Source organism: Strongylocentrotus purpuratus, unplaced genomic scaffold (assembly GCF_000002235.5).
Source record: "Strongylocentrotus purpuratus isolate Spur 01 unplaced genomic scaffold, Spur_5.0 spur5_scaffold_5, whole genome shotgun sequence".
NCBI classification, from domain to species: Eukaryota; Metazoa; Echinodermata; class Echinoidea; order Camarodonta; family Strongylocentrotidae; genus Strongylocentrotus; species Strongylocentrotus purpuratus.
The window spans coordinates 8,046,732-8,069,907 of record NW_022145611.1 but is presented as its reverse complement, the minus strand read 5'-3'; the positions used below and the strand labels follow the sequence as shown (position 1 = coordinate 8,069,907).

At 36.4% G+C, this 23,176-nt stretch overlaps 1 protein-coding gene across 1 annotated transcript in view; it reads left to right on the top strand.

Moving 5' to 3' along the window:
- LOC590949 (inositol-trisphosphate 3-kinase B) overlaps window positions 1–22,831 on the top strand; it is a 29,121-nt gene extending 6,290 nt beyond the window's left edge. The window contains exons 3-8 of the mRNA XM_011663624.2: window positions 10,467–10,607; window positions 11,137–11,209; window positions 12,219–12,273; window positions 15,446–15,595; window positions 17,326–17,499; window positions 19,206–22,831. Coding sequence (XP_011661926.1) covers window positions 10,467–10,607; window positions 11,137–11,209; window positions 12,219–12,273; window positions 15,446–15,595; window positions 17,326–17,499; window positions 19,206–19,421 — 809 coding nt within the window. The 3' untranslated portion in view covers window positions 19,422–22,831. The remainder of the gene's footprint in view (window positions 1–10,466; window positions 10,608–11,136; window positions 11,210–12,218; window positions 12,274–15,445; window positions 15,596–17,325; window positions 17,500–19,205) is intronic.
- The last annotated feature ends 345 nt before the right edge of the window (window positions 22,832–23,176 follow it).

The following is a 23,176-nucleotide window of genomic DNA, read 5'->3' as shown; positions in this document are numbered from 1 at the left end:
GGAGGTGCAAAGAGAGAGAGAGAGAGAGAGAGAGAGAGAGAGAGAGAGAGAGAGAGAGAGAGAGAGAGAGTTGTGAAGAAAGTGAAATCGGAGCTTTGGCTTGATCCTGTTCAAATGTCAAACTTTCAAATGGATCTGAAACGCTATGGGTTCTTTAAATATAGAATACCGGTAAGAAGTCTAGCTTTCATGTGTTTGTGCTTTTTATATCACTGCTATAAAGGGTCCCCCCAGTCCTCATGTCATGCGTTAGTACTATTTGGTATAAAGATTAAAAAAAGGATACAAAAAAATGCATCATCTTGTTCAATGTATATAGCAGAAATTGTATTTGTGTATCTCTTTAAAAAATTGTTAAATATTTGAACCAGTGTTTCTTTTGACCTTTATGTTTCTAAATCAAGCTTGGTACATTTTGACATGAGATTATGTAAATTTTTAACCACGTTCGTATATCCTATTGTTTCTCACATCAGTTCGCAACTGTCCACTTTCCCTGTATAATTTCATTTGCATTATCATTTTAGTATGACATTGTTTTGTAATTGGTTTTGTTAGTTGTTACGTGAGATGTAGTTTCAAGGATTCTTTCTTGCATTAATTCATTTTTGTAAATCATTGCATTTTCAAAAACAAATTTTGGTTTAGTCCATAGTTATTGGTGGGGGAGTTATAGATTTTTTTAGCTAACAGTGAGTTCACTGAGCTGACGAAAAGTGACCTGTTGATAATACCCAAGTTATGTTTATTTCCAGTGTGATTAAAAAGGAATTTTTAAAAATAAATGTACATATTTATAGAATTAAGAGGCTACAAATATGGAAAATTAATAGTTATTGCCAAATCTTTGATTATATTAGTAATCCTCTCATATGGTTTTGGTTTAGTTTAGAGAGGAAGAGTAGCATTGCAAGCTATTTTCTCCCACGTTGACGTACTCAAGCACACCGTCCACTTAATCCCATATCTCTGTTCGTCGTCATAATCATTTCATTTTCGGCACTGTTTTGTTTTGGTTTGGTTTGTTGTTATGGGGGGACGGGATGAGGTTTCAAACTATTTTCTCCCCCAGTCATGACGTGGGCAAGCAGTCCACTTTTCCTGTATCATCGTATCGCTTTTCGTCCTCAAAAAAAAATCAACCCTGTGCAGCTGTTGCGTCGCTGTAAAATATAGGAAGCGAGTGACCGCAACGTGCCAAGAGTTTGCGAGGAAGCTCAGGCCCGTGCGGACTGAGACCTCAAGATAAATAACGTGTAAAAATATCCCTGTGGCGGGATCCCGATATGGGGTAGGAGGGCTATTTTTAGGAGGTGACCTACTGAAAAGTGCTTTCCTTGAGGATATAGGCTGGAAGGCATACATGGAGTCATCACCGTGTCCACAAGAGTTTTTTTTTTGATAGAGATATGTGACTTTAAGGGGGTGAGAAGTGAGAAAAAGAGAAATGTTGCAAGTTTTATAAAGGGGATTTACTTTTAAAGGTCATGTTTGGAGCTGGGCCCATTCTGAAAAAAGAGTTGCGATTGATTGCAAGTCCTCCAATCAGTTGCAAACTTAATTATAAAGTCCCATCTCTTCAGTACAAAGTTACAATTATATCAATCACAACTGTTAAGACAGCACCCTGATGCCTTTGGTGTGGAAAGGAACTGCTTGTAATTTATAAGGAATGGTTAAGAAGTGAATAGGATTGATTGTGTATTAATTTGTTTGGACCATAGTGTAATTGGACAGTATGTTTTTCTATTGAGATAGCTGAAATGAGGGACAGGAATAAGTATTCACATTCTCACTTTTAGAAACAAGATTACTAGCTCAAGTGTGTCACCAGAGAGCTAATACTGTGTTTCTATGGGAATAATTATTACCATAACACTTACATATAGGTGCTTGTTATTGTCATGCTGTGAGCATTTGCAACATTTTTATATTATTTAGGATATAGGCTCTTGAAGAATGAAAGTGAAATAAAGATATTTGTTTCAAAGATCCAAATACGTACAACTTTACAAAAACAAGAACATTTTATTTCTGTCAAGATATTTTTGTGACATTCAAGGACTGTTTCATGCACATGATGTATTTTCGAAGTAGGAATGATGTTATTAAATCAGAAATATACAATACCGTCACATGATATCTAAAGACAGATTTTAATAACATAACAAGTCACCATGGAGACAAACATATTGATCACATCTTGTTATGTTCTCGTGTCTTCAACGTCGCTATTATTGCTTCCATAATTAACATCGTGATGCACGCTGACTTGATTAGACGGCTATTGTGTCGCTGAAGCTTAGCGTCTGATAGAGAAGATAAGCTAAATGTCATGAAGGACATTAGGGCCAATTAGGGATGAAAAGAAAGAAGAAGAACTCATTAAAAATGTAACATCAGACATTTCTAATCCATGAAAGGACTGACATGAGTTTTGAGATGTTCGGGCAGCATGGGAATCATAGAAATTAAGCGCGAGCCAAATGTCAATTGCAATTATTTGAGAGCATGACTGTAACAGTGTTATTCTAAAGCCTGTTGCGAAATAATTTGATTTGTACATAGACCATATTTAATGGACCATATTGAACTACTATGTGATAAAAATTACAAATTAGTTCATCGGAATTATGAATTACCATTGATATTATTCAAAAATTTGCGGAAAAAGACCCGTATTTAATTCAGTTTAATAGTCAATGCACGGTTGCTCACTTGGAAAAGTAACAATATTGACAAAACAAAAACAAATATATTTATTTTCTCTGTGAACGCTAATGAAAAAGTCAGTTGTTTTCAGGAGGCTGCCTTCCTTCCTATCAGTATAGAAAAATTAAGACAATTTACCCCAGATAATTTGGACCTTATTTAGCAGCCAGTTTTGATCTATCATTGTTGATTTTATGTTTGTACTTTGCTGTTGTCATTAATTAGCTGCTTAGCAAGCTCTAGTGCAGGTTCCTAATTTCCGGTCTATCAGATATCTGTCGAGTATTAGGAAGTTACTGGAATTTTAAACAGCTGTGAATCAATTTGGGATCTCAATTAGCTATGTAAATTAGCTGTGGTTTCCCTTTTTTGTAAGGAAACAGTTCTGACAGAGTTTTCAATACTTATATGTTCAGCAGTTAAACAAAATGGGCTTCCTTTTTTCTATGAAAAAAGTGATAAATGTTTTCATTTACCATCTTCTTAGAGCAAAAGGATTTTGATGTAAAGCTTAGAAATTGCACATTATGGAAATGATACAGGTAAAAAAAAAAGATATCTGGTGACATTTTTCAGGTTTGATAGTGGCATGTCACATTTGTTTTGCAACATTATGTAGATAATGTACATCACCTGCAACATAAGTGTAGTTGCAGTGTCATGTCACACTGCAGATTTGTTGTGTAACCACTTGACAACATTGGGTGCTGGTTCACTCCTCACACAGGGGTTGTGTTGTGTAATTTTTTGCAGCGCAGATCCCAAGAAGGTTTAACCCGTCTGATCTCGACTGAGGGTCAGAAAGGGGTGTGTGAGAACAGACCCAGACAGACAGGGACAGAAAGGGGACCAAAGTTGGAGGGGATCATAACCAAATGTCATCCTCAATGACACATTCACACTTAAGCTTCCTGTACGTTTTGTTTAAGGTGTCATTCACATATTTGGGGTGTATCCACTTTTTTGATATTAAACAAATATACAGTGAGAACTTAAAGGTAAAGACCAGTTATGGTCATGCGATTGCATTGTGAAAGAAACGTTGTGGAATCGATCAGAAAAGGTTGATCATCTAGCATCTAGTATCTGCAAGGTTCTGGAATCATCAAAATGATAAGAAATTTGGCCCATTCTTCGTAAAGTTACAAGCACTATACGCAGAAAGATGTATATGGGACTACCCTATATCTCTCACAGACCATGAGAGAAACAAATTTACCAAATATATGAATTAGTAGGCGGTTTCCCGGCAAATTTTTTATCATCATGTATTAGTCAAAACATATTCTTTCACATGATTGGTAATGAGAGCTTCCATTTCATTTTTTGAAATTGGGGCGTTTCCAATACTGGTCTTTACCTTTAAGCCCAATTCAAGATAAAATGGGATTTAGATTGCAGTTCAAATAATAAGTTTATTTGTGCTAATTCACATTAGCAATATGAGTAGTCAGGTTATTTTTTATACCATGTAGCAAGCAAACACTGACTGAATAATGAGATATAAACAAATTTATTTTGTTGGCACATCAAATTGTTGTGGATAACATACATCTTGTTTGATATCTTACTATTATAGTTGAAACAGACATCAAATGTTCCTCATTATATTAAAGGAAACATTCTGACAGATTATACTGCCTTGACCAGCGTTCCAGGAGAGTTGAATGTCACTGTTATGACGCATTCACACTTGGATTTCCTGCGTGTGTGCGTGCCCTTTAGAGAAGATAATCATCCACATTAATGCCACCCTAAACTGTTAAGGGTGTGTCCATACTCTTTATTATTATTTTATTGGAAACATATGAACTTTAACAATGTTATTTAACAGTTTGACGAAGATAGAAGATAATCATCCACATTAATGCCACCCTAAATTGCTCAGGGTGTGTCCATACTCATATCATTTCTTATTGGAAACATATGAACTGTTTGAACTTTAACAATGTTATTTAACAGTTTGACACGAGATAGATACTGACAGCTCAGGAATAAGTTAGCACTTTTTGACAAGCATTTTAGGAGGGTTACACATCATTCTGACATTTATTTTGCTTAAATTCTTCATTTTTCTATATAGAAGATTTCATGATGATAACAATAAACTAAACATTTAAAGTGCACTATAAATTGTTTGTTCAGGGCCGAAAAGGTATTTAGTCTGTATTAAGGTATATTACCGGTAGTTAATGCCCTTTTGGTTCCAAACAGATAGTAAAATGTCACAAATATTAAAGGAGAGGACTAAATGTCATTGTGATACCCTTTCACATTTCTGGGACAAACAGAAGTTTATGATGATGATGATGATGATGATGATTGGGGCTTCGTGTACAGCATTCATGGGATTTGCTTTAGAAATATGCCTCACAGTTGTAAAAAGTTTTGTCAACAGTGTACTCAGTTCCTGCATGCACAGCAATTTCATTCATTCAATTACACTTCAAATACTTCCGGGATTTTGCACAATATTCTGGTTCTCAAAAAAATGCTTGGTAACTTTGGAGAGTTTGCACTTTACCGTAGATTAGTGACGTTACGTCGGTTTGGGGCGACATTTCTCTCCGAGCGGAAGCCACCTGTTCTAACCGAGCGCACAAACCTCATTGATCCGTAAACTTTGCTCTTCTAATGTGGAAAGTCAATGTAAAGCCCTCGCTTGTTTGCCACCCTTCAGGAGATTGTGATATGGGAATGTCATATTCAAGGGGTTATTGAGCAAATGTGAAAAGCTACCAAAATGGGGTGCATTCATGTGCCTTCTAGAGGGGTAGGTTCACTCTAGTATTAAAAGTTGCTTGTATAAACCAGAACCATAAAAGGGAATATTTGAAGAAAAATTCAATAAAGGTGCATAAAGTCTTGAATTGTTATCAAACAAAAATTGGCAACTTTGTCATATGCCATGAGAGCTTCCATTCACTTTGAACTAAAATTGGCATAGATTATTTTCTCAACATTTTACCTGTGCCTTAGATAAAAATTAAATTATGATTGGACTTGTTTTTTACACTTGCCATTTGCCACAATGAAATAGATTGATTAAATTATAAACAAGGAGGAAAATTGATGTTACTATTGAGCAGTCATACAAACAAATTGACAGAACTATTTGAGCAATATATTTCATGGGATAATGCTAAACCTTCCACATGGGCAAAGACAGTTTTCTTTTAAAAACACTTTTACTAGATCTTGATATGCTCTTTTAAGTATGAGTCAAAAGAGACTACTTGGATGACCTTCTTCGCTCCCATCCCTGGTGTTTTGACGTCATCGTCACAGCCGTTTGGGGGCTGGCGCAAATCCGAAACAAATCTAACAACAACAAGTTCAAAAGTTTGGCAAAGGGCACATACAATTGAAGATCTAGGACTCAGATTTTGTGTCTGCAAAGTTTGTGTTTTTGTTTTTTGGGCTTGTGTTTTTTGTTTTTTTTTAGTGATGAGGAAAGTTCATATCGTCAGACACTGAGCTATGACGTGTTGTTCGAAATGAATAACAGAAAATAATTTGAAGAAGCAAGCAGTAACAGTAATGCTCTTTAAATGCACTTTCCTTCACAATCTTGTGGTAGATCTATAATGGATCATTACAGACAAGAAAATTTCCCTTCATGGTTTAATGAATGTTTTCCATCAAGCCATTTTTATTAAGAGCAATGTCATTTACACTGGTATAATCACATGCGTTAACTCCAAATTGACATTTTAGAAATCGCACTTTATGATTCCATGTTATCCCAGTAGTGTAGACAAGATTCAAGCTCTTTCAAGGGAGGAAGGGAAAGTCTTAAAATGTTTGATATTTTACGCACAAGACAATTTCAGGTCTTTAGAGCACTGTGGTTAATACGATGTGGACACTAAAATCCCCACAAGAAATGGAAGAAAGTGGTTTCCGCCATTGATATTCAGTGTATGTAATCTGTTCAACGCGTTGGAAAATAATTCCCTCTTAAATTGCATGCTTCATTGTCACTCCCCGGTGGCGGACCCGATGACGATGTGCGTGATGATAAATGTTTTATGACTTGCTGACGTAAGGAACGGATTGAAACAACGGACTGAAACAGAGAAGCAACAACAATGTCTTTAGAATTCAAAAGCACGAGAGCAAATGCAAATGGTGTAGCAATTTGAAAAGGTTATCAACTTTTATTTTCTTTATATCGGTCAAACAGTTTATACCAGTTATAGCTTTTATGTAAAAGGAGATAAAGCTCTAAATAGATAAACTTGGTGAACATAATGTGATGAAAAACTTCCTGACCTTAATCCTTTCTCCCATTTAAAGTTCCTGTGGTTTTGCCGAGATTTTCATGAGAATAGATCAAATAAATGAAAATGAAAATGTTTTTTTTCGGGTCTTAGCCACAAGCTTTAATAAATGACTACCTGTTTCCTGCTCACCACACTGAGTTTCTGCAGGTTTTCTTGGGTTTAAGCTTAAATTAGCTCCAATAAATGGCTCTTTTTGGGAAGACTATTTTTGGAAGGAGCAACCACATTGCAGTACTAAATAAGGGAAATTTTGTTTCCAAAAAAGGAAATTCTGTTCCCAAAAAGTTTAAACCCTGTGTTGTGCTTAAAGGGACATGTGTTTGTACATACCCTTATGGCCCTTATATATAACTTTGAGTATGAATGGGTTTACCTCTGGCATAACTTCACTTTTCCCTTTAATGACTTCTTTCACACTGTCAAATTCTAATACAGGATCTAATCATTACTGTAAGCCATGGTTGTATTGAAATGAATGGAAAATTCACACTGATTGTGACCTTGTCTTAGAGAAATTCATATATAACATATATAATATAATGTATTGATTTGTAAAGCACAATAACTATGTGGATATATTCTATGTGATACATCTTTGTATAAAATGGGGCATTATATGGGTCAACTAGTTGTGACCCAGCTATTAAAGAGCACTTGTAGTTTGTTTAATAGTGTGAAAGGGGTCAATGTTAACCCCCTGTCATAGATCAAGGGGTGCGTAGCTCGCTCGCCGAGATGACGTCACCGGCTGTCAACACCCTCATGGGTTTGACGTCATCTTGGACCGGCACGTGTGAACACCAACCTGTAGGTCCTGGCCCAGCGATTTTATAGTCCCCTAAAATAGAGAATTATCGTCCGATCCTAATTCGCCAAACCACGAACTAGCCAAGATTGGGGAAGGTGCTCAAATTACCAGCTGAATGATGGCAAATACTTGATGCAAAGAAAATAGTTTTTGAACTGATTTGCCATTTCATGAGATAGCGGGTTTTCTGTTTGTGGTTTAATGCACTCCAGTCACCCCAGGGTTCTGTAGCACATATAATATTTCATCAATAAACTTTTTTTATTGCAAGGAACTGGGATAATTTGATTATTTATCTACAGTATATAGAAACACAAAATTCAACTGTACATGAATTCATGAGAATTCTTGACCCAACAGAAGTGTCAGCGATTTATATGAGGTCGTAATCTTAACAGACCTGTTGCAGAAATTGCATAAATCGTATTACCTGTATGGTTTTTATCCCTTCGCTTCCCTGTTTCATTGTGTATTCATTGCTTTTGAATCTTCTTTATTCTTGTAACCTTTTCATATTTCTTTAGACAAGTTTATTGAGTTTTTGTGAGATTAGCTCTGTCAAAAAAACATACATCATCCCCCGAAGGAAAAATGCATTAAGAAGCGTGAACAAAGCCGAAAAATTGCTCAGTGCAAGCATCAGAACGATCGTTAAAGATAGAAATTCTCATCTCGTTTTGTTCCCCTGTCATTTTGCTGCCTTATGGCGAGGATATTAAGATGCATTATTTGCATTACAAGTGGGAGTCGGGCTATCATTTTGGCGACTCAATTATATCCCTTGCGATCTTCGCTTCAAGGAAAAAAGACAAGAAGTATATATAAAGAAACAGAGAGAGCGCGATAATTGCTTTCTCAAGGCAATATTACTATACACTGGACTGTCATTTTCTTTGATGGTTTTGTAATCATCGCCCTGAAGTGGGTTTTATTCCTTTTCCCCTGCAGACTTTTACCAGTGCTGCTTTGCATTTTACTTTGAAAAATTACCATGTAGAATGATATTTTGGTGAATCGAGGCTGCTCAAAAGAATATAAAAAATTGAGGTGTGGAAAGCCGCCATCAAACCAGGAATATTCACAATGTAAAACCTTCACGTTTTTTCGCAGCAAGAACTGTCTGCGAATTACAGAAGTTTGGTGCCATTAAACTTGTGTTTGGTTCATTCGCGGAAGGAATCTTTCATAACGTTTCATGCAAGCAAACGTGTTTGTTTTTATGCGTTATGTTATCAGTGAACCATCAAAATTCATCCAACATTTTATTGTTTGTTTAAGGAAAAATTGATGTTTATTCAGAATTTACTATCAATTCATTTAGAAATCAAAGAAAAGTAAAATCTTACATTTAATACACTAATTCGACCATTTCGCTTGAAAAGTTCCCTTTTTCCCTCAAGCATATTAAGATACAGATATATATCAAATACTTTTACTGTAACTCGTGTTGAATAGTTTCCTTAACAAAACTAGGAAAGACCATTGGTGTTGTTTTTCAAAATCACATTTACTTTCGCTTTTATTGATTATTCCATTTCCTTATCCAATTCATTTCATCAAATCAAGAACATTGCTACTTTACTTCCTGATATCAATTAATTTAATATTATATTTAAAGTTTTTTCCTTTTTTAAAATCATTTTAAAGATCCCCAGTTCCATGAAGGATTTCACTTTCCTGGGATTGCAGGCTTAACTATTTTCTGACATTTACCAAGATTAGAAAGCATTATTCATTCCGTTTGTATTCAAATGGTTGATGAAGCTCAGATGATGTAGTGCAGCTTACAAGAAAATTGCAAGATGAAGTTTTTGGATAGATTTATATGTCTTCTGCTGAGAGTCAGAAAGGCTTTGAGTCTGTGTAGAAGTATATGAGTAGCGTCCTTCTGGTTCTCTGCTGATGATATCCCGATGAAGCTAGCAGCCACTTTGAAGGGGGATTTAGATTGTCAGATCTCAGAAACTGCTGGGTTGATGGATTGAATTGTTCTAGATGGGGATTACTTTAAGCTCTTTCAATATGGAGAAAGGAGAGTTCTTCATATAGCGTGGGCTTTCCTCTGTTATACCATTTTCTGGTGTAGCAACGCTTAGCAATGGTATCTCTTGTCGGGATATTTAAGTTCCTGAAAGTGAATAAGAGATGTGTTTGTTTGTTTTTGGAAGTAAAAAGAAGAAGTGCAGAGTTGAACCAATGTCTGACAATTTGTTGGGAATGGCTGGTAATGGAACGTATTTGCAAGTCTTAACATAGCCATGAACCAACTTGGTGTTCATAGTGAAATGAAGCTGGGAGAGAGTCAGATGCTAGTGAACCCCTTAGGGTCTACCTAAGACTTTATGGAACCTTTTTTAAGTGTCAAATTAGACTAGATGGTCAGTTCTTGTCGGCCATATGGTATCAAACTTTGCGAAGTTGTCAGTTGGTGGTAGTTATCCTAAAAGAAAAGTTGCCAGATGCTGGCAAGGCAACACACATACTGTTTGACGTGTTCCTTACAATTCATGTGCGTTATTATGAACCAATGAATCCGTCATACATTTTACTGGTCGGTTTCATCGGTTCACAATATCGATGCCGAATTGTTGTCAATCTTGTATCTATCCGGTGATGAATCTAAATTGTTTTCTTCTTTTCTTGTCTGCGTCTTCCTCCAGGTAACTTCAAAGCCGGTGAATATGGTACCATCCTCAAGAAATACTGCCCGAAGGAACAGACAGCATTGAGCTCATTAATGTCAGACGTCCTGAGACCGTATATACCGGAATACAAGGGAATCGTAGAGAGGAACTCAGAAAGTATCCTTAACACAAACCAACCAGAAAATAAATTGTTGCTAAGATAATTACGCAGAGGACAGAGTGAATCTTCTGAAATTACTTTTAAACAAAAAGTTGTTGTGAAACTTGGAACTTTCACAAATATTGATAATTATCACATCAAAATTTGAAAATCTTTAAAAATTAGAGTTTGTAATTTGGTTTTCTTTTTTTGGCTATGAATATTTCAACTACCGGTAATCTGATGAATTTGTACAATTTACTAAAGTTTCTGGTTAAATGATGTGGTAGATTCAATCTTTGTTGTAACATGCTTTAAATTGCATAAGGAATATTTTAAACAAAATGTGCTTTACAAGTAATTGTGATTTTGCTCTATGTTATGCTTTCAAATACATTAAAAGAGATGATGAACCAATTTAACTATGTAAATGAATTTAATTTTGGGTTTATTCTTACATTTCTGTTTGATGCAGATTCATGCTAATTCAAGAGTAAGTTTAACATTTTGATAATTTCCTTAACCAACAATCTTTGTTGCAATCAGAATACGTTCAAATGCAGGATCTTCTGGGTGAGTTTGACAACCCTTCCGTCATGGATTGCAAAATGGGAACAAGGTAAGTGGCCAGTCTAAACTGCACCATCTATTGACCATCATATGATACTAAGTTATCTGTAAGGTGTTTCCATTATGCCAATTTGAGCCAAAGGGTTCAGAGGCTGATTGGACAGAGAATACACAATAGTTGAATTGAACTGTTCAACGTATCTCCCTTTCTCTCTGTTTCTCTCTCTCTCTCTCTCTCTCTCTCTCTCTCTCTCTCTCTCTCTCTCTCTCTCTTTGCCCTTTCTCTCTTTTCCCTTTCCCTCCGTTTCTCTTCTGTTTCTCTTTCTTTCTCTGTCTCTTTCTTTCTCTTTGTCTTTCTCACTCTCTTTCTCTCTTTTCCATCGTTTTTTTCCCTCTTTTCTCTCCCCCTTTCTACTTCTGTCTGTTCCGGGTCTCTTTCTGTCTTGTCTCTCTAAGTTTCTATGTGATATTAAAGTAACAAAAAGAAAACATTGTTCTAATACTGAAAATGTCAAAAACATTATTGAGCAATCTTTCAAAACAGAAATTTGATCTCTCTTTACAAAAACAAGAAGCAAAAGTGAAAGTATGATCAGGAAATTGGACTGATCATTGTGCATTTCCTTTTATGGAGTAGTCAAACTCTTGCAATCTTAACAAAAATCAGAATATCCCATTGATAAACCACGTCACAGAATTGAAACCACGCTTACCGAATCAGTTCGGGTTACAAACGTAAAAGTGTTTTGTTTACCCGACCCTGCGTGTGTATAAATGTAACGTATGTATTCATGCTCAAAGTCCATATTTCACGAGATTAAGATGAGCTGATAATCACAAAATGATCGTGAAAAGATAGTGTAACTCTAGGTGTACTAATACAGCATAAATATTCATGTTTCCGATAGTGATCTTGCCTCTCTTTGCGGTTATCAAAACTTGTTTCCCTCTCTATCTTTGAAGATGATCAGGTAGATTACTGATCACCATGAAGCACAGTGACAATATTCTTATCTTTGATCATTTTTTTCCTTCTTTTTCATATTGTGTTTTGACAGAACGTATCTCGAAGAGGAACTCATGAAAGCGAGGGAAAAGCCCAAACTCAGAAAGGTTTGTATTTTGTTTTGATATGGTATCCTCCACAAATGAAGAGATATGTAACAGCAAGGTGATAATGAATAAAAAATGACAATAGTGATTTGGGTAATAATAGCTAACTGTACGTTTATATTGCACACATGTCCATCCAGGGGAGTGGGGGGGGGGGGGGTGCTCAATGCGCTTTCAAAGTACAAATTAATATCCTTGCTTTAGCCAAGCTGCCCTAAGGCACTCAACAATTAACGGAGCCATATGCTACCAGGTACCCATTTACTACACCTAGGTTGAGAGTGGCTAATGTGGATTAACATCAACGTTTCTGTCTCATAACTCGCTACCTCGAAATTCATACCTACAAGGAGCGCATGCTTTTAATCCCTACTGTGAGAATCCTAAACAGCCATTCCAAAATAGCAACCTGCATTTTGCGTCCTTGATACATTTTCTGAGCTGAAAAGATGCTCCTTTGGGGGTGGATTGATCAAGGTGATGTTCTCTGTAGGTGAATATTTTGGGCTGAACTAGAAACGAGAATACAGAGATTTGAGAGCCTTTATGGTTTATATTTAAATCTCTCGCTCATTTTTGCCCAAAAGCCAAAATATTGATTGTGGAAAAAAAACAGAGAAGTGACACAGGCAAAATTAAATCATTGATTAAACTTCTTCTTAGAAGTTTTTGGCTCAGTAACCAACAACATTTGATTTTTTGAAATCAGGAAAACAAACTTATTTTAAGAATAGTATTGATTTCACTTCTTCTCTTCTTCGCAAAGTGTAATTATTTTTTTCTGAAATAAAAGACAAGAATGCCTCAAACAGAAAGCCTTTGGCATTTATACAGACCATGTTTCATCATGTCTTGTAAGCCAATCATATTTGATGAGGAAAAGTGATCAAGTGAAGTTTTCTTTTTATTTAAACATGATTGCTTCTATTGTTGCTCCTTCATTACCCAATCAAGTAGTTTGGTCTGCCAAATATAGCATGCTCTTCTATATTTCATTACATTATCGGCTCTGCTACAGCCGAGGTAATGATATGATACTTTGTATTAAGCACAGTAGAGTATATTCATATAGTAGCTTCGTTATATATGTTATAAATGGACTTACTATTATTATCATTATTTTTATTGGAGTTTCCTGGGTTTTGAAAGTATGGCTTCTAGTCTTCGTATGGGGGCACGCTACAAGAGTCCTATCTCGCACCCCGGGGCAACGTGTCTGACATGGCCGGTTGTAGCAACTACTCCGAAGATCAAGATTACAGTAATCTTGATCTAAGGAGACACGAACGAACGAGTCTTTGTATCATTATTTTGGCTCAGAGTATTATCTTCCGGAGCTATCTCTTTCATGGATCTCGTTTCATCTCTCATTTCTTAAGAAGTGCTAGCTCCGAAATGTGTCAATCAGCTTTTGAAATCGAGAAATGAACCGGTTATGGATCAATTTCATAATGATTCATAATAATATGATTGCAGGGCCCTCAGGGAGAACAGTATCGACATAATGAAGCTGTACTGGGTAAACAAGACATATTTTTTATTATTATTATTTCCTCCTTTAAATTTGAGGTTGTTTTGGTTTTATCTTGTAAGAAATCCCTGAAAAGATGGAAAAAAATCATGGTCAGATTAAGCAAATGAAAAAATATTATTGCGATTGTACGTCAGTTGCTCAGCGGTTAATTTCTTAGACAAATATCTTTGACAAAATCAAAACCCGTCGGATCACCGTCACTTCGGGTGATACGATTTCACAACATGTTTTTGACTGCCATGACACCATAATTAATGAATAATGCAAACCTTTTGATGCCCATAATGCATTACACATTCATTCTGACGTCAAGAGGGGGGGGGGGGGGGGGGGGGGGAGGGGGCGAAATGCCACACACCACACACTATCAACGTGCAAAAAACATGAAAATGATAACATCAATGAAGTACATATGAAATATGGCGCTATGATGAAAAGAGACCATCCGCAAATTAGCTGCCACTACCGCATAATGCAGGCAGCATCCTCAATTGTTCAGGTATTTGAAGCTTTTAGTCCGGTTGCTATGGCAACTCAAAGAAATTTTTGCATAGAGATTCTGCAGCGTAGTAGATGATTCCTTTGTGGAATATGGCATGCTTTCAGTTTCTTTTAGAGCAAGGCTGGTCTTAACATATTGAAGGCGATATATCAGGAATGTTTAATAACCAACTGCAGTTTTAGTTGTATTATTTTTGCGTTGGAGTCATTAAAAAGTTGTATAAGCGCATATATGTTTTTCTATCTATTCATTTATTATATTTATACAGGGAAGACAAATTCCTTTCATATCATTTTATTTATTTCATTTCCAAATGTAAAATAAAACAAAACAATTTAATAGCAGGGCATGGTCGATTATTATATAAAATGTAAACAAACTTTCAATAAATAAATGTACTCCATGACTTGGATCATAAAGAACTAACAGTTACATAATTCCCCCCCCCCCCCCCCCCCGGTAATGTACAAGAAACTGCATATTTCGATATAAACAAATAACTGTATTTCAAAATCCTCATATTCAACACATGTATATTACAACATTGATCAGCATTAGAATATTTAAACTCTGAAAGGTGGCAACAAATAACTGTCTTTCTAAATGTTTTACTGGACAAGAAAGTGATAAGGGTTCAAAAAGCCATTGAAACTAAGTAGTAGTTCTCATTACATCCCTTGTCTGAAAATAGAGAATAACAAAATAATACACAAATATTTTTTGTTTTTATGCAAACTCTGATCATGATACTGAATCTTGCATTTTATTTTTATATTAAATATATTCTAATCACTCCCTTCTTGTTATTCCCTTTCATCCTCAATCAAATTGCTTTCACTACGAATGAACTAAATTTATAGAGATGTGTACCTCTCATAATTGCATCTACAATAACTCTTCCACATCGTAATTTCATTCGTTTCTAAATGTTGTTACATCTTAAAGCCACGCCTTCAGTTATTCACGATTTGTGTTTCTCAATGAAGAAATTGCATATTTTGATAATTATGAATGAATCATAGATGTTGTTAGGCTGTTTATATTATCATTTGTGGGAGATGGGAATTGGTTACAAAGAGAAATAAATGAATAAATCTTATCAATTATTTTTCATCCCTCTTAAATTATCTTCTCAGGACATGTATCAGAAGATGATTGAGATCGACCCCAACGCACCAACGGAGGAGGAGAAGAACAGGCAAGCCATCATCAAGCCACGCTACATGCAATGGAGGGAATATGTGAGCTCTTCAGCGACGCTCGGCTTCAGAATAGAAGGTGTCAAGGTAAGGATCAATTATTTTTCGGGGGAGGGTTGGAGGGGAGGGGAGGGGGGGGGGGGGTAATTGTCTTGCTTTATTTTCCGTTTGTGGGCATCATAAGATCATAAAATTTCCTGTTCTCCCACTTTTCCCCATCTCTCTCTCCGTTCGTCTCCTCCTCTCCTCTCCTCTCCTCTCCTCTCCTCTCCTCTCCTCTCCTCTCCTCTCCTCTCCTCATCTCACCCACATACACACCCACCTCCCTTGTAAGTACATTAGTCTCTCGTGCTTATATTATATTATAATCTTTTATAATCTTTGCATGCATCTATATTTCGTTTCTATGGAGATTCATCCGATTCTGTCACTTTCAGCATCGCACTCTCCCCATGATAAATCTCCCTCTCTCTCTCTATTCATGCTTCAATATTAAATTATTATTATATTACATATAATGTCATTATTGCTCGGTCAGATACTCAAGGTCAAAAAAATCTTCTAGCCTTCGCAGTCTTCATCTTTTTGTCTTCAACTCTTTCTCTACATGTACATCTATGATTCCACTTCTTATTCCCCTCTCTTTTATGATATATCCTTTTCACAGTGTCATTTCCCCTATATCTAGTCTTTAGTATGTCGCTATGTCTCTTATTATATATTACTCTCTACAATCACTTTCCGTTCTTCTATTTACAAGATATATCTCTTTTTAGTATATTATACCTCTTTTCTTTCTTCATCACTCTTTCTCAATCTTGCTTTCCATATCTCTTGTCCTTAACATACATTTTTCTCTGCCATCGTGATTATCAAAGAGACCAAGTGTCGACTGATTTGGTGGTAATATCCCTCAATTTCACAGTCCACCTGATCTCTTACTTTCCCTTTGTTGCAAGGTGAACGGTTCAAGTTTTTCAATACAGCTTGATTAAGTTCTTATTTACTATCTGTCCTAGCGACCGACATACGAGGATGGTGTGTGTATGTCTCCAGGCAAATTCGGTTTTACTTCTCCCTATTCTAAAGTTGATTTGAATCTCATGAGAATGTGCCAAGCTTAGGAAACAAGAACTTCATTTGTTGTTCCAGATGTGCATTTCTTGGAAGGACTGATCTGTTTGGAGCCAGAAGGGCATTAACTGGTATACAGTGACACATAGTCGACGCCCTTCTGGCTCTCAACAAATGAATATTTTCCTCAAACATATTTTTACTTGTGGAACAAGCTCCTACTTTAATAGGATATATTATAAGCTTAGAAGTTTTGTAGTCGAGTGGTCTAAGCACTTGACTTAAAATTCAAATAGGATATATTATAAGCTTAGAAGTGTAGTAAAGGACCGAGTTGGTTAGGCACTTGAGTTGAAATTCAAATGTCGTGGGTTCGATCCCCAACCTAGCACTACTGTCCTCTGGCAAGGCATTAATCTACATTTGCCACTCAATATCCAAGAGAGAAATGGGGATCTGGTAGGATGACCAAAGTACTTGGGTTAGTAATTGCCATATGCTTTCACGGTGACCATATGGTAGGAATACTCCCCAGGAAGTGGAGATGGTGCACATTGTGCATGAATGAATCCGCTGAATAGATCAGTAAAAGCACTAAGAGACGGTATTTCGTATTAAGCGCTATATAAATCTAGATTATTATTATTATTATTATTAACAGCTCTCTATGTCTTCAGAGTTACTCTCAACATACCCATTTCAGAATACGCTATTTTATCATTGCTAAATTTTTACCCATGCAGAAAGGAGACGGCCACTCGAGTCGGGACTTCAAGACGACGAAGACTAGAGATCAGATCAGCGAGAGCTTCAACTTCTTCGTCGACGGCGGCGCTGAAGTCCAAGCCAGGTATATCAGAAGACTGAAAGCCATCCGTGCAACGCTGGAAGCATCACCGTTCTTTAGCAATCATGAGGTAAATGAACTGAACGTATAATAGTCGAACATCTCGAGAAGAAAACTGGAATTGGTCCCTGTGGTTGTGAAGATAAGTTCACAGACTATGAAACCTTATGCAAAAAAAATGTTTTCTAGATGTTAGAAATAGGCCATTTAACAAATGGTCAATAGAACATTGACTGTACCCCCTTTGTGAAGTAGGTTCCTGTTTCATTTCATAATTTTGATCTTACCTTGTCAACTATATTCTTTATTGTTCAAACAATTGTTATATGAAATGAAATAAATAAAATCAATCAATCAATCAATCAATCAAGAATTGAATATTAGTCATGGTTATTAATATGAAGGGTTTTGAGCCGACCATAGAAATTGCTTTATTTACGGTTTGCGCAATAGTACTCACATGACCTTGCAATTAAAAGACAATATCTCATGGTTTGTGAAAAAGTGCCTAGATGGCGATGCAATATTTTTTCATTATCGCACCCGTAAAAGAAGTGAATATGCTTTTGAATACGCAAAGGCTAAGACAATGGATGTATAGGTATATCGCACTCACGTTGAGCATGTTTCTGTCGTTGTTCCGACTCGTGAAATCAGTTGGTGAGATATACCCTTTAATCCTACTCAAAACCATTCAATATTATATGATTGTCTGTGGTAACTATGTATGCTCTCCAAGCATTGTGGACTCTCATGGTTTTAAAACATATTTCATTATTTGTGATACAATGATGTACTTTACATTTCCGGTTTAATAGGTACGTTCTCCGTACTCCAATATTATAGAGGCCAGATTCAGTAAAGGTCCTCGATTTTCTATTTTAAAAAAAATCAATGAATTAGTCATTATCACCTTGCAATCTACAACCATAGGATCATTCCCTCTTGAATAATTAACCTTGGATTTTAACCCCACATTCTGCATAGCGGAAATCAAAATAAAGTATTTGAAGAAAATACAAGACTAATTTCATCCCTTTCTTGCACTTGAGCAATGCCACGAGTGAAAGTCTTGCTAATTATACCCGTAGGTGTTATTAGCAATCACACGTTTATTTCCTGCCAAAGGAAATTCATTTTTTCCCTTCATTATCCTGCATGTGTGGTTATCTTCAAGGGATTGCTGCGGAAATTGCACAAGGATAATTCACTTGTTTAGTTTCTTGTTGACTAATTTTTGAAATCATTGAGGAAGGAATGTCCTTACCACCTTCCGTGCCTCAGGTGGCAAACGCCTGCCCTAGAATGAAAGTGTTAACTACGTGTTGGGACTGAGAATAGCTATATTTTTCTTCCAGGAGTGTAGTATTGTTACCTTCATGGGGAATTTTTAGAGACCATTTTATGAAAGATATTGCCTGTTGAGAACCAGAGGGTACTTAGTCAAACCTGCTTTAGTGACCACCTGTCTACAAAGACCACATTTTTTGTTTCCCTTGAAAATGGTTTCTCATTGAAACATGTACTAAACGAACCTGTCTTCAAAGACCACCTGTCTTCAAAGGCCACTTTTTGTGTTTCCCTTGGTCGGTTGCTATAGACAGGTTTGACTGTACTTACCTCTATGCAAAAGTACAAGTTAACATCCTTCTGTCTTTCAGCACAAGAATTATGTGCTTTTGTTTAAATAACAATTTGATACGTTTTTGTGAGAATACAGATGATGAAAACTGATTTATTTCCTTATTTTTAATTGTTTGTTTGTTTGTCCTGCAGGTCATCGGCAGCTCTCTCTTGTTTGTCCACGACCGGACGGGCAAAGCCTGCGTCTGGATGATCGACTTCGGCAAGACCACGCCCCTCCCCGACAGCTTCACCAACGACCATCGGACGCCCTGGGTGGAGGGCAACCACGAGGACGGCTATCTCTATGGGCTGGACCAGATGATCCAGGTCTGGACCGAACTAGAAACCACGAAACCAGCATCATAGTCCATGCTGCCCGCCCTCTGTAGTTGTTGTAGCGTTTGGTGTAACCTTTGAACTGAATCTAGTCAGCTGAGGAAAAAGAGAGAGAGAGAGAGACGGGGGTAGAGCAATGGATACAATCCCCCGTAACTCGTAACGGAGCCATTCCGCGAGACGACGGCGAGAGATCCCATCGGAGGAGAGGAAGGCCTCCTGCTCCAGGGAGGACAGCCTGGATGGGTTGTCAGGCGGACGGTGGTGTTTCAGCATTTCAAGATGTTGGATTTGATTTTTGTTTATGTTCATGGAGTGTCAAAATTCATCTCAGGTCCAGAGACAGCGCGAGAGGAACCAAGTTTTCTGCCAAAATTTATATGCAGAAATATAGATGTTAATAGTAAGAATGTATCACCAGTCACCAGTGTCCTCATCAGGCTGCTAGGACAACATACAACCCCAAGGAGTGGACCTTCAGAGGTCTTGGACTTTGTTTGATAAGAATCCTCAAAGAGGGCCGTGTCTGTTGAAGTTAAGTGTCAGGTTCACAGTCCAAATATGGACTTGTATGCACAAGACGTACCTTATCATTTGCACATCCTAACGGTTAAACTCGCATAATACCCTTTGCTTTATTAGCTTGAGATAGATTGGGATAAACCCTATTCGTAATGCACATGAAACAAAAGAACACCCTAAGAGGTTAAATGCCAGTAACCCAATCTCATCACAAAACCATCTCCAAGTGAACTAAAAAACGGTTATGGGTTTTGTAAGCTTTGTCCGTTCTAATTGTTGGACTGATGTCAGTTTGGTCGGTGTGACAGGGTCATTACATCCTGGAGAGGGACTCCACTTTTACGCATTGGAGTCCCTGATCAAGTGTTTCTTTGCCAAGATACTATAGATGCCTTTGTATACAGGTGGCCTTTCCAACTCAGGTTGAAATAAGAGGTCGGGTCCTTTTGGATGTGTCTAAAAAAAAAATCTGCAAACTGTTAGTGGTGCCCCCTTTTCCACTTTTGTTTCTTGTTTCTTTGTGTTTTGCAACTATGCAAGAATTTGGTTCATAGTGAAATAATTATCCTTGCTTATATAGCGCCTAACACTTACTTTATCAGAAGTCTCTAAGCGCTGTACAATAATGCAGCATGATAAAGGGATTTTTTTCTTCACAGGGGCTGGGCACCACATACAGTTCAGCAGAGTTTTTTCCATCTTTTCCAGAATGTGGCTACCCTTGGTAAAAAGGACCCAGTAATAAGTATTTTCATCATTACCAGTCCGTCATATGCAATTCTGATCAATGGAGCATCGACATGCTTGTGGTATGTGAGTCGCGTTCTATGATCGCAAGTTCCTAATGCAAATGGCCCAAGCTTGCATTAGCCATGAAGAAGAATGACTTGAGACAATTCCTCTACATTCATTCGGATTTCATCCCCTCTCCCAACACTCAGAAATCTGTTGTTATAATAAGCAACGGATGTACCTGTGTGCCTTTCAGTTATACTCTACAGTACAGTACATCTCACATCCAAACATTACACTGGTGGTGTTTATACTAGTTTGACTTTTTTGTTCTCATCGGGAATTTTTTTTTGAGATTTGTCTATAAATTTCAAGTTTCATTTTATACAAATGTGGTGATTTTTTAAAGTGGAAAAATAAGGCATGTTCCACACTGTTGGTTGTCACATTTATTTTTCTTTCTTTTTTTATTAATCTTTCTATTTAGCATAACACAGGTAGCTCTTAACAGTAACGTGATGTCTTATAGTGCTTATGTTTTGGTACCAAATTTTCTACGTTTTATTTCATAGCTTATGCCTTATTTATATAAACACGATTGTTTTATTTTATCTTTATCTTTCAATGTAAATTGACACCAGAGGCTTGTTTATAACCTTTCCCCAAAAATCAATCGCCTTTCTGCCTGATTTTGAATTTAACCGAGCCTTGTAACGCATTTGCTGCAGTCGATGTTCTCAGTATGTGTTCTTAGGTTGTTCGCGTTCACTCTTGTCACGTTTCGTATCAATTTCTCTCTCTCCCCCTCTCTCTCTCTCTCTCTGCACCTTCGTAATTTTCAAAAGTAATAACAAAAATCTCAGTGTAAATTGTATCGATGCATATTGCTTGAATTTGTATATAATGGTATTGCTGATCAGCATTTTTCGTAAATTATAGATTGTACATTTTCACATTACTATAGCAAGTTTATTATTAGATATTTACTCAAGAAATAACATGGGTTCGTAAACGTCTGCGAAAATGCCGAACAATGAAGCTCGGCGTGACGGCAGATATAGAGCTAATGATATTAAGGATGTTGTAACTTCAAGATGATGAGCTTTTATATATGATACGATGTTCCAGCACCACATATGTTGGCTTTGTCAAATGCAATTTGAAATCTTTCCATTCTTTGCGTGAATATGAGTTTCAACAAGTTATCGTGCCTATCGATTTCATGGCTGTGAACAAGTTACATTTCATAAATTGATTAAAAAATTAATTGTGTGTTAACATAGGATCAGGGTTTTTAATATTTTAGAAGGCAACTCATTTTTACTTTCCGTTGGGACTGTTTGTTTTGTTTTTAAGCGTAAATGCCTTCTTTCCTGGTATAACTTGTTTAATTTTAACATTATCGTGTATGTCGTCAAATTATCTCCATCTAAACTCCTCAACGAAAGTTCTGCAATTCAAGTTTGAGCCCTAATATATTCCTTGTTATTATATTATCATATTTAACATATACTAACGAGAGATATCAACGCTAAAACTTGAATTGCAGAACTCTTTCAGGGACTTATTTGGGTTCTTTTGAGTTATTAATACTTCAAACATTACAAAAGTCAATACTCTCATGTAACATGAGATAAATTAGTATGCAAATGTGTTGGAGAAAATGGTGAGCATTCGATTTATATTTTTATAAGGGGAAAAAACAACTGCCAATTTTCTACATTCATCCCTTGTAAGATTGAAAATGTTCGCTAATCTTCAATACTTTTAATCTTTGAATCTTGTCAAAATCTTCATAACAAAACTAGAAGATCTCAATTTGCTACATCCTTAAATCTTTCTTGTAATGCATAAACATGAAATTCTTCTATTAATATTTTCAAAATCATATTTCATAACGAAATGCTTTTCATGATTGTTAAAGGTGTCCATATCTTTCATTTGTCATGTGTATTCCATTTCAACATTCCCCAAGATCCTCAGACATTTATATCAAAACCTATAAAACATGACTGTCTTTCAGCATTTTCGTTTGTAATACTACAGGGCCAGATGTTGACTGTAAGAGTCACATTTTAGTCTTATTTTAATGTTATTTGGAAGTGTGAACTGGTGCATTCCATGCCGAGTAGCGTCAGGAGTTATGTAAGCTCTATTAACACTGTAACCCAAAATCATCACTTGTTCTCACATTCTGGTGTTATGCAAATGCGACGAAAAATAACAGTTAACAAAAATCCACCACTGGAGTGTGATTTTTATGGGTTTTTCCACTAGTGTAAATCAAAGTCCAAAAAAATTATGATTTTTTTTTTTCTAAATGATGTTTAGGCTGTGTAAATGGGCCTCTTGTTTTTCTTTTTGAAGATTTCTATCTTTCTGTTTGTCAGCTCATATTTTAACAGGAGACCCAGAAATGAACATTAGTATAAGGTTAAATGGAAATGCGAGAAGGCAGTTACAAAAAGACAGAGGTTAAAAAAACTAGAATGAGAACAGTCTACCGTGAAAGCATTAATTCTCCATCCATC